The 12,587-nt window shown below is 37.5% G+C and overlaps 2 protein-coding genes across 4 annotated transcripts in view; both read left to right on the top strand.

Annotated features, from left to right (window-relative positions):
• Positions 1-12,587, top strand: part of LOC145450423 (junctional adhesion molecule C-like) — a 111,296-nt gene that overhangs the window by 78,235 nt on the left and 20,474 nt on the right. The window lies entirely within an intron of this gene.
• On the top strand, positions 3,239-12,457 carry LOC145450437 (junctional adhesion molecule C-like). Of its 2 annotated transcripts, XM_080328965.1 has the most exons (9): positions 3,239-3,683; positions 4,663-4,789; positions 6,871-7,016; positions 7,129-7,206; positions 8,084-8,182; positions 9,745-9,872; positions 10,050-10,140; positions 10,360-10,407; positions 11,323-12,457. In XM_080328965.1, the coding sequence occupies exons 1-9, from the start codon at positions 3,638-3,640 to the stop codon at positions 11,400-11,402; spliced, it is 843 nt and encodes a 280-aa protein (XP_080185091.1). In that variant the 5' UTR covers positions 3,239-3,637; the 3' UTR covers positions 11,403-12,457. The 2 variants fall into 2 exon arrangements, with proteins under 2 accessions (XP_080185091.1, XP_080185092.1); XM_080328966.1 differs by lacking the exon at positions 10,360-10,407 and having other exon boundaries at positions 3,241-3,683.

Raw genomic sequence — 12,587 nt, 5'->3', positions numbered from 1 at the left:
GCGTGATCGATGCAACTTCTGGTGGACTTAATCTATGCAGCTGCATGGTTTCTATGTGCATCTGGTTTTTAAATTTTGTGAATGAATTCAGTCAATAATATTGGTTCTTCCATATATCACGATAAAAAATTTATCCTCTTGGTTTCACGAGTCAATTTCAAGTCGTCCAGAAATCGGTGTCTATAAAAATTTCTGTATCTTCCACATGTTCGGATCGTTCGCGAAACGCTGGTGTAACCCGTGAGAGCGATCAATCATTCAATGATTTACTGAGCCATCATTGTCCTCTCGCGAATATAGAGAGAGAGATATGATATTCTTTTTCGCCTGCACCATCGAGATGCTTTGACGACGGAGTTGCGATACGGCCGTGAGGTCATCTAGTCTGCGCCCCCGTTTTATTCTCCTCCATGCTATCCGTGATTGCTGAGCGCCTAGCATGATAGCTGCGGATACCAATTTTCGAGTCTTCGGTATGACCAGGCTGGGGATCGAGTCCACGACCCGCGTTCTACGTATATGTAAGCGACACAGCGCCTCCCTTCGGGGGAGATAGTGTAGTGGCCACCAATCTGACGGATCGGGTTCGATTCCCGTCGGAGGTTTATCTGGGCTGAAGCCGCTCGTACGGTGACAAAAAAGAACAGAAAAAAAGACCCGACGAAAGGAAGCACTCACCAGGAATGGAAAAAACTAGTAGAAAGGGCCGCGGCTTCAAATAGGATCAACATAAAAAAAGAACTGTAACATCGGGCACTCTAGGCCGAGGTGGATGTTAGAGTAAAGGATCGCTACTGATGCGTGTTGTTCAACATCCTCCTATCTGTTCATGACATCGCATTGTGTCTTATCGCATTGTACATTGTGTGTGACTTGTTCAGATAAAAATTATAACCGAACGATGTTATGTTATTTAACTCTATATTCGTTCATCGGCTCATAATCAATGACCACTCAATCTGTATTTCAGACAGCTAGCAAAATGCAATGACGTAATCATATGCCTCATACTTCGAAATAGCAACTTGACTTTAATGTGACTTGAATCGTAACTTGACTTGACTTGACTCGACTTGACTCGATTCTCCTCCAAAATTCTAGTGACTTGACTTGACTCGAGTCACCTTCCAAAATCGATTGACTTGACTTGACTCGAGTCAAAATGTGCAAGACTCGAAATGACTCGTGACTCGAAAGTAGTGACTTGATCAGAACACTGGTGCAGCCATAGTCGACTATGGAGCAAGAAATGCATGCAATTTCGAAACTACAGTTCGTGGTTTTATATTATAGAACATTTTTCACACGATAAGTTTACTTTAGTTTTGAAGGACTGAATGAACAGTTAAACACACATCAATGCATTGCCAGTCTGACACAACAAAACTTTGTCTTTGAACTAGTAGCAACTAGTAGAGAATTGGAACGTCTCTACTAGTTGCAGACGATCACCCATGACGAGTGTCAGCCGAAAATATTCGGTTTCTATACAATATGAATATACTATACAATTGTATATTGAAGAGCTTCTAGGAGGTACAGAACTTCAATATACAATTGAACATTATATTCATAATGAAATTGTATATTGAAGTTCTGTACCTCCTCCAACAGGGATATCTGCTCCTCCAAGTAGCTCTTCAACTCTGTCTTTCAAACCGAACACTTGTAGGCGCCGACGGACCGTGAACTATAGATAACTTTCCACACCTTCACGTCTTTCTCCTCCTTATACGAATCATTAAACACGATGTCATCGCCTTTTTCTGGAATATTTCAAAATTTCTCTCGCTTCCCGAATTTGTTTCTACGATATATTGCCGTGAAGAATGTCTGCTGATGCCTAGTGACCGATAGCCTATTAATTTAGATGAGATGTGTATGAGATCATAAACACCCGAGGTAACACAGAGATAACTAGTGCGGTACTTCAGGATCTGTGCCAGCTGACAGTTCATTTTAAAGTACGTTGTATAGTACGAGTGGCAGTCAATATACAATGTGAAATCAAGTCATGCTTAACTCGAGGAAAAACAGAACTAGAATAACATTTCAACGTTACTGACTGGCTTTTGAATTTGTGTCATTAATGTAAGTTATATTGTGTGCTAATTGCGATTAGTAGCCTACGAAATAATTCATTTATGAAGGTAGATTTGAGGTGAATTTATCTCTCAAAGCGTAAATGTCGAACAAGGATAAGTTGAAAACCTGATGCGTGTGTTGCTTCAAACTGACAGTTTGATTGTAACTGAGTAGTCTACGGATGGTCGGGATGGAGATGGCACACAATTTCTCCTAGCTTCGTAAACAAATATGGTAATCTTATAGCTTGTGGCCCAAATATAAAATATATGGAAATTGGTCTTGAAGAAAAGCTACCGTCGCACTACTTCCAAAGTTATAAATTATAATCTTGTCGGGGCTATGAAACTATACCGTAAAAGTAGAAAATCGGCATTGTTCCGAACAATCAAAGCGCCACAATTCAGTGGCCATAACAATAACCTATCGCGACACTACGATTGTTCGCAACAATGCTCACAAGTTGCCCAACTGTGCAGTCACGAGTTGCGAATCTATCGGACGCTTGGTTATCTATATTTTGACTGTGCGTGATTCGAATGATCAAACGGTGCCAACGCTGTTGTGCAGTTAACGTAATTTCATGTTTTGAAAGACAGGAAGCAATAGAGTTTTATTGATTTCGAGTTCGTTGATGAGTATGACACGGTAATAATGGCTTGAAACGAGAGGAAAAGCGTCATAATGCTAAACTCAACACTTTCAGCTGTTGATTATGGTGATCGTCATTTCATCATTCCTTAATTAACACTAGATATAAGATCCTTGGGTGATTTTATTACCATGCTATAGCCCTACAGTAGGCTAAACTCATGCACTCGAGTATATTATTCGAACCCTAACACAGCTTGCAATGGTGGCAAAACGCAAATAAGTTATAAATACACAAAAGAGGTATGTACCATACACCGAATGGGAATATATTATGAGTAATGACAGGAAATAGGCAAGAAACTATAGTTCAATGTTATGCCTCAGTTCATGCTTGGTAACATCAATATGAAACACGGATGAGACTTGTCTGAATGAATATTGAGTTACTGGTATAGTGGATTTTCATATTCCAGGCTATATCTCCTGATTAGACTTAAATATTGCTACCACCGTAAGTTAATTTTCATCCTGAATGCGAGTATACTCTGGATTTGGATACCGGCACTGAAATAAGACGATTATGCCTACGTCGGAGCATATACATATACAAGCTATGCTAAAATGTACACAGCCCATAAAAGTTTAAATGTACTTCACTCTGTCTTCATCAAACTCATGCATTTGGAGATCGATATTCTATCATGCTGCTGATCTCATGTAGCCTACTTGGTTTTAAAACCACAAAATGTACATGGAATGAAAGGCAGCATTCAGGGTTTGCTTACGGCGAAGTCTCGTATCGTATAGCCAGTTCGACTATAGTATGAGATGAATGATTTCTGTGTACAATTTATTTCTGTCGCAATGCTTTGATTATTCAAAATTTTGCATTTGCCAGTGAATAGAAAAGTGACGACTTTCAGTTTGGAAGATAAGATAGGCTATCCTAGTTTGTGGTATGGGAAACGTAAAGGTCTTCATTTGTTTATTTACGTTTTTTCAAGGTGAGGTTAACATCCTTATTAATGTCATGAGTAGTGATACCTGTATTATCAGTGTTGTAAATAGATTAGGTTAGATAGATTAGATTAGGCCAACTTGATTCTTTGAGAAATATGCAACTATCAAGGTCAATTCTCGAAAAAAGATTTCAAGTAATGTGTTGTTCATGTAATGTTGTTGAAAAGTCATGGTAGGATATTGTCAATTTTGAGTGTGGTTTGAAGTCATTGGTAATTTGGCCAATTCCATAGTTACAGAGACCAAACTGAACGTATCGGGCCATATGAATGTAAAATGGAGTGACCATGTTTTAAGTTTACTTACAATGTTCCATGCTCTTTTAACCACCCAACAGTAATTTGTAATACCCATTCTTATCAGTATGGGGAATATATTTTTACCCGAAAAACAGATTTTGCACTAAAAAAATGACTATTTTGACATATTTTGAAATTAACAAACTTAATTTTGATAAGAGTTTTGCAACCCAAGTCTGAGATTTGTTAACATTTCACGATAGGCCCAAAGGTTTAGAATCACTGTGATATCAGAACCAATGTCCGCCATTCTGTCAAGTTTCAGATTCAGTGAGATATCAGCGTGAACTTGGAAAAACTTTTCACCTACGGTACTAAAAGTTTACTCGTTTTTAGGGGTGTTGACAACCACACCCTGTCAACTTATTTATTATATTCGATGGTAGGCCTGTATGATTCACAATAGGCTAACTAGAAAAGGGTCCATCTACAACAGCAAGCCTGTAATGTAGGCTACAGGAGTAAAATATCAAATGAAAAGTTCACCGACAGTTCAACCTCTATGATACCAACAAAATGCAGTTAGCAAAAAATCTGACTTCGTAGATAATTTTGACAAAATTTGGACTTCTTTGCTATGTCAAAAATAATCGCCCAATTCATCAGCTACCTGATCTCTAAAGTACTTTTTTCAAGACTAATATTGGCGTCTCGCGTATTTCAGCTTCTTTGTGTGTAAGGGTGACACTTGAGGAGGGTCAAACTGGAAAAGTGTCCAAAGAAATAGTATTTAACAAGACAGCGCTTCTGTCTTGTAATATATCACCTACCAATGTTGGTGGCACAGTTGAGTGAGTTGAGTGCATGCCAACTACGTGGTTGGTGAACACTTTTCGCATCTGAATAACATCTGTCGCTTTGGAAAACCTTGGTGAACACTTTTCGCATCTGAATAACATCTGTCGCTTTGGAAAACCTTCATGTCCCAAATCTGCGGCAGTGCTATGTATGCGAGTCATGCTTCCATAGTCGGGTTTACTTGAACCGCTCATACGTGTAGATAACCTCATAAGATTGATACAGAATGTCGGTGCTGGTATTGTGGTGAATTGAATAATAGAAAGTCAACTGTATGTGAAGAGTTGATGATTGATTGAAAAATTATCGAAATTGGTTCGTTTACTAACCTTTGTTCAATTATTATCCTCAAGTAACTGAGGTGGGAAGCTTGGTGTCATTTCATTTGCAAACACATTCTCCGAAAGAGGCGGGCAAACTGTGGCCTATATGGGCAATATTTACGTTTGCCGAAATGGTTCCCAGTGATAGACCAATGTATTTGAATATATATTGTAGTTAGGCCTACACACTTCATACTGCTTTAATGTTTGTGCTTCTAAGTCGTGTTCGGGATTTGAGTCTCATCCAAATCTTAATCCAAATCCGAATTACTTCCGCATCATGCCCGCGTTCATATCAAAATCTGGCATTGACTACACCCCCACTCAAATGTCGCATATGGATTGGAATAATTTGAGATTCAATTTCCAAATTCGGTACGATACCCGAAAGTCACAATTTGATTACGGTCAATATCTTCGGTTCAGATACTTTAATATCCAAATATATTAGTAGATACACATACAACCCTGTTGTGGTGGTTAGTATCAGAGCACGACAGTCGACAGACATTATTTTAGACATTCTTTTCATGCATGCATGCGTAGGCGTGTCCTACAAGTTATAGGCTAGATGCTGCGGTGAGACCAATGCTCAATGCTCCCACATGGGAAGATATCGAAACCATAATTCTCTGATGATTAATTCCTTATGGCAAGGTGGCAAAACAATAAAATATCATCTTGCATAACTCAAGTAGAATCGGCAACTACTTGAGTGCTGTATAAAAGATAAGTACTTTGCTACTGTTCACCCCTGAATTGGTGCGACCTTCGAAGACATGTTTAACATAGGAAAAATTTTGTCCAGCCCTGATGAGAAGGATTTTGTGTTGACCATTTTCAAGTCATATTATGTGACACAATTTTTGATAGGATATACAATGTTCTTTCCAATTCTATACCAGTTGTTGACGATCACCCCTGACGGGTGTGAGCCGGAGATATTCATATTTATTTCAATATGAATACAATTATCAAATCTGTAAAAAGATTTTGATAATGATCACTGCCGCTCTAAAACCTTGTGTCATTTTTTCTGACAATACAGTCAGGGATGATGAATCACATCCGCATTGTTTTTCTTTACTTATGTATTATCGAAAGATTCATGACCACCCCCCCCCCCCCCCCCCCCCGGAACGTTTTAAATAATTCCTATCTTGGCCTACTTCAGTCTCCCACAATCAGTGTTGTTCAATTTCGAATATAGGCTATATAGTTCGGAAGTGCCTTATCACGTAATATTGTAATTGTAATCTAGAATTGTAATTGGCGATATATATATATATTGGTTGAATAGCCTGTGAATTTGTAAGGTTGTGATTGTCAGTATGATCAAATTTCCTATCTCACAAATGCCTGGACACTAGACACTGACAGGGTACTCATCGCTTTTATGACAACTTGCTAGCGTCAAGAGATAAAGAAATACTTCTCGTTATCATATCAATGGTCTTACTTGATTGATGAATAAAACTGAATTGAACTTGTCATGTGGAACGGTATGGAACATTTTGAAATCGTCTTTAAAGAAAGCACACTGGGCTGTTGAACATGGAAACAGATTTATCATGTTTGCTTTTCCTGCCAAGCAAGATGTCAGACTCTAATTGAAATCAATGTTTGATATGTTACTGAGGTAACTGACCATTTGACCAAACAAGATCGTACCTTTTTGGACTGTCGAAGTTGCAGCTTTTTTATCATGGATTTTTTTGTAGCTATGGCTTAAACTAATTTCTTGATTTCAGCGTTCAATGGTCCTACTCTTGGAACAATCAGCCTCTGTCTGAGACCCTTATCGTTTTCAATGGAAAAGTTTTCTCTAACCCTGACAAGTTCACCCTCATAAGTCCATACAGTCTTGAAATTGAAAATGCGGTCCCGAGCGATAGCGGTAAGTTCTCTTCTCATACTTCGATGCTTGATATTAAAAACCTAGTGTGGGCCGCTGTCATTTGATCACGAGTGTAACGCATGTGACTATTTCAAGTCCTGTGTTTTCTCAGGGTTTTACAAGTGCAGGGGTGTTATAGCTGAAGACAGTCCATCAATGGATTCTGGTACTTACAACATTACTATTTTTGGTATGTACCTTTTAGGGTGCCCTTTGCATTGAAGTCATTTGTGATGTAGGCCTACACTGTAAATCGATGTAAATTGACCTAAATGTCAAAGTTATTCTTGTGAATATCAGGGTTACAATGACTCGAGTCATGATTTGACTCTTTTCCGACTCGAGTGGCGATTTTTTGGTGACTAGATTTCACTCGAGTCATTTTTTCATTATGGGAAAATGACTCAAATCCACTTCAGTCAATCTGCGCATGACTCGGAACAAGTCATATGACTCGAGACTTGGACGGCCAATACCGTAGCGACATTTCATTGTAATTTTCAAGAATAGTAAAGTTACCACACCGACACCATCGGTATTCCGTCTATTAGTACTGGTACTTGAAAATGTGACAAGAAACTGTTAAAAGTGGGGAAAATTAGTAAATTATGAAGGCGAAGCATTCAATATCACCAGGGTTGTAGGAAGTTGGTTTAACAAGATTTCAACACGAAACTGAACCGTGAACGTAATGATTTGGACTCGGATTCGAGTGATAACAGGACACTATAACTCGTACTTGACCCTCTGCTCGCCGACTTGAACTCCGACATGACTCGGTGACGAATTGAACATGACTTTACTTGTCTCGAGTCAAAACTATAAAAGTAAGATTGACTTGTGACTTGGTTACAACCCTGGTAAACGTCCCCAAACTTAGCGAGTGAGCCTACCTGCATTTGTACGCCTACCAGTAAGTTTAATTAAGTTCATTCAAGTTTATTGTTTTTGAATTTTACCAATTTCCTGCTCAGCTTTTCTGTTATATCAACTTTAACTTCGATTAATTTAGAGTATTTTATGATGTGAGTGAGAACTGTAAATATGTTTATGTGTCCATTTTTCAGCTCCTCCTTTTCCTAAAATTTCTTGCGGTTTTCCTGACGATTTGAAGATGGTGATTGGGAAAACGGCACGGTTTCATTGCCAAGAGAATATTACACAAGGTTTCATTTGTATTTGTATTATATTTATGTCATCTATATGTTGCACATGTTGAATACAGTCTAACGCAGTGGTATTATCCATTTATTGTCGTGACCAAATTTCGGATTTGATGATGGTCCGTGAACCCTCGGTGATTGCTGAAAAAGTAAAAAGATGATAACTTGCGGCCAATCTACTCTCTGCTGATTTTGAGAAGCGTATTACTCACCCTCGCAATCCCAAATTAAACTGAACAGCTTAAACGACCCCCAGATTTAAAACCACTGATCTAGTATCAGCTGTATAATTCACTGATATGATCTAATAGTGACAAAACAACATGGCAATGTCAACATCATTTTGTTCAAACTTAGAACTGCACTGCTTCACAGGGGTTTAGAATGGTCATGATCCGCATTCTTGTAGTTTTGAATGACTGTCATTACTGGAAGAGTATTTACCAAAAAAGTTTCAAAACCCGGATGCCCCATCAATTCATTAACCCATCGAACCATCATCTCTATGAATATTATCAGTACTTTATGGGCAACAAGTTTTGAATCCCTATTAATAATTTCATTACTTTTATTTGCTGCTAGGCAAAATAGAGTATATGTGAATGGTTCGATTCGAATTGAGTATTCGAGAATTAGTCATTATTATGTCATAAGAGCAGGCCTATTGATACTGGAAAGTTCCACTATGAATCCTTATTATTCTAATATGGATTGAATTTTTTCCTATTATTACAAATTTTCTACCATTTTTATAGCTTCTTGGAGGTGCAGAACTTCAATATACGATTGAATAATTCATATTGAAATGGTCCCGAATATTTTCGGCTGACACTCGTCAGGGGTAACTGTCAGCAACTAGTAGAGAATTGGAAAGAACATTGTATAGCAACAATCGTATCACAAAATATGACGTCACCATCACGAAATTTCGAATAAGAGAGCGTTCAATGTACTATTTTTAGATCGTGCATGTCATATTTTGTGACACAATGTTCTTCCCAATTCTCTACTAGTTGTAAGTTGCTGACGGCTACCCCTCACGGGCTTCAGTCGGAAATATTCGGGTTCATTTCGATACGAATATACTATTCAATTTCCTTTTCATACAAAACACTGTAGTACTTATTTTGTTCATCAAATGCTATGAAGATAATAATGTATCACTCAAACGGCTTTATTATGTCTGAACACGAACGACCATATACTGTGTCTCCGCTTGACACAATAATTGCCATGATTACATATCACTGATACCAGTTAATACCAATCAAGCATTGTTTGGTACCGCATATTTGCACATATTTTTTGACCTCATTGGTCGATGAAATCTCTCTCTCTCTCTCTGTTGCAACCATGAAGATAATACTGACAGTTCTAGTCCACATAAAGATAATATGGTATTTTTCAACCATAGGTGATAGGTCTACCTACTTCATTAGGCTTTGTGTCAATGTTGTGGGTTGCTAGTATTAGGTCAAGTACAAGAATCATGTTGCTCAGCCCCACTGATATCAGTTCCTTGTTATTACTAGGTCACTCTTCTGATAATTAATTTTGCTATTCAGCTACTCCTGCACCGATATATAAATGGTATAAAGACAATCAGGAATTACCAATGCATTCGCTGAATCACACCACATATCCCGACTCCAATTTTTCTTCTGATGCTGCCACTGGAATCCTTGAATTTGGGGTGGGTTGATATCTTAGTTTGTCCACAAAATAACGAAACAGTTAGCATATAAACAGTGAACATTATTCATCGCCTGCATTGTTACTTGTCATGCAATCTGGTCAATAATGTGGAATAGCTAGTTATTTGGTTAATGTGGACGGATATTTGTCTAATGTTGTACGCCTCTATTGATAGACTGTGGTTGCTGGTGACGCTGGAGAATATTATTGTACCGTCACAAATAGACTTGGTGAAGAACAATGTGTTCCTGAAAAAATCAAGACAAGTATGAATATTCATCTGTATTTTCCTAATATTGGTGCTGTAATTTCATTGGTGGCATAAATGTGTTTATTGTTACGTCTTGCCATGATCAACCTATTTAATACGGCAGGATGTGAAATGTTGTAGGAAAAGGGTGTTATATGCCACCATTGTAGTCTAACAAGGCCATGAACTAAGCAAGCATGCTTTGATGGTGAGTAGATTAATGTAACATTTTTAGGACTGGCGGTATTGACAATGACAACCGCATCTTATCAAGTGGAGACAAGTAAGATTTAATTTCTCATGCGCAGCACTATTTAACACGTGTATATTATAGGTATACTATGGTGCCAGGGAAAATGCATGACTGAAGCTTTTTCTTACTATATTGGTAGACGTGATCATGATGCTATTACTACTATACCACTATTCTACTACCACACATTTGGAATTATTTTCTTATAATGATGCTGAGTTCTGTATATCAGTAACTTGAAATATATGTATGTTTGTTCAATGTTTCTTACTCAGCTAGCTCTAAAACACTCAATTAAATTAATCTGCACCTAGGCGGTATTTTTAACCAATGTGGGATTCACTGATGAAATTGTTAGGTTGCATAAAAAAACGCTTCACGCCAAATTTGGCTTAATTCCTACCAGTAGAAGCCGACGCAGAGTCAATTGAAGTTTTCATTTATTTAAAAAAAATTGAATTATTCAAATTTAACTGTAAACCTTATGAAATTATTGAGGTGTCTGATGAACACGATGCAAAACAAATTCCACACAGTTCCAACAGATAGATGCGAAGTTATTTGAGCTTTTCATCAATAATTCTGGGTTTTCTCACCGTCAATGCTATTTTTGCAAATTTAAAACTTTCAACTGCAATAACGTCGCTCCTACCAGTTGGAATTGAGCAAAAATTGTTATGCAACTTAACAATTCTATGGAGTTGACTGTGGACAGTAAAATTTGAAAATTTTGGTATTTTTCATAATAAATTCGGAAATTTCCATTGGCTCTGCGTCGGCTTTTACTGGTTGGAATCAAGCCAAATTTGGTGTGCAGCTTTTTTCTTCAGGCAACCTAACAATAGAATCATTGAACAACCCTACTACTCAACAATATAATTTAATCCCTTGGAAGTGATAACAAAACTATCTTACTTACAGCTTGAAACTTTTTCTCTCTCACAGCAACAAACTCTGATGTCATTGAAAGTGCATCCATTCTGCTGATATGTTTTTGCCACATTGCTCTGCTGGTCTTGTCTTGAAGAAAGTCTATCCAGTTGCAAATCGGTTATAGTATAAGCATCAAGCATCTGCTATTGTGATTATTCGAATACACTTTTGTTGTCACAATTGATAAGTCCATACTTCATATTGTTATATGCAATCGACATTCTATTCATGTGTTGCAATTTCTCATGGAAATTTACAGTGTTAGAGTCTATAATTATGATGTTCAATGAGGGTATTAGTGAACCTTGGATTTGTAGGAGTTACAAATTATGAAAGTATGTGTTGTATTTTTGCTAAATATGCAAACGTGTGTCGAAAATGTTTATTCGAAATTTGCAGTTGACTATTTGCGATCGAAGTTGATTCCAGTGAAAGTCGATCAAATTTCAAGATGTGTTTATTGGAAATGCTTATTGTGTGCTGCTCAGCAATCTTCATTTTATCGACCATTGGGCAATGAGTAACAATCGGTCAAATGTTTTACTTGAAATTTCTGTACAATAGTTATGCAATTGACCAAATGTTTGGTCAATATTAAAACTGCTCAACTCTTGCCAAGAATTTTAGACTTCTTTTTTTGTATCTGTTCCGTGGTGGCATACTTGTTCTTGAATGGCATGCGCCAATGTGCCATACTTCCATTACATATTTCGACAGGTTTTTGCACGAATGTATTGACAACAGAACGTTCCTTCGTCTGTCATTTAGCCATATATATTAATAGCATCAAATGTCAGCGTGATAAAGGCTGCTGTATAGTGATGTACCTAAAACGGACAACGGGATATCATCTATTCATAACTGGGGAGAAAAATAGATGAGATTGTGGATGCATGTTAGATGTGATTGTGTACATTCAAGGACTTGTGACCTTGTTTTACTGGATGCACTTTTCATTTTTAAACTAAATTGTGGTTGGTGTTAACGCATCCATCCTATTAACTTGATTGTACCTCTATTCATTATGCTTGCTCTCTGAACACTTGCCCACTTGCTTTTCGTGATATTTGCTCTCGCTGGCCATATATCTTGCAATTTCGAGAGTTTTTACAGATATGTAACAAACAATATGTTCATCACTCAACAGCAGTAAATATAATCATATTATTAGGCTAACAAATAGTGTTATCTGTGGAAAAAAGACAACAGGATATCTATTCGAAACTTCATGAGATAGCAGTTCTATTTGTGAATGTTTGATCAAGAATTCTGGATTT

This window comes from Botryllus schlosseri, chromosome 11, assembly GCF_051294905.1.
Source record: "Botryllus schlosseri isolate E-star chromosome 11, Bs_hap1, whole genome shotgun sequence".
In the NCBI taxonomy this organism is placed as follows: domain Eukaryota; kingdom Metazoa; phylum Chordata; class Ascidiacea; order Stolidobranchia; family Styelidae; genus Botryllus; species Botryllus schlosseri.
This window is presented reverse-complemented; position numbering and strand designations above follow the sequence as displayed.

What these genes read in the sequence shown, in the direction of transcription:
- LOC145450437 (XM_080328965.1), top strand. Translation starts at nt 3,638, where the DNA reads ATGGGAAACGTAAAGGTCTTCATTTGTTTATTTACGTTTTTTCAAG. An exon ending in TGCGGTCCCGAGCGATAGCG is followed by an intron (nt 7,017 to 7,128) that starts GTAAGTTCTCTT and finishes GTGTTTTCTCAG; the next exon opens with GGTTTTACAAGTGCAGGGGT. An exon ending in ATCTTATCAAGTGGAGACAA is followed by an intron (nt 10,408 to 11,322) that starts GTAAGATTTAAT and finishes TCTCTCTCACAG; the next exon opens with CAACAAACTCTGATGTCATT.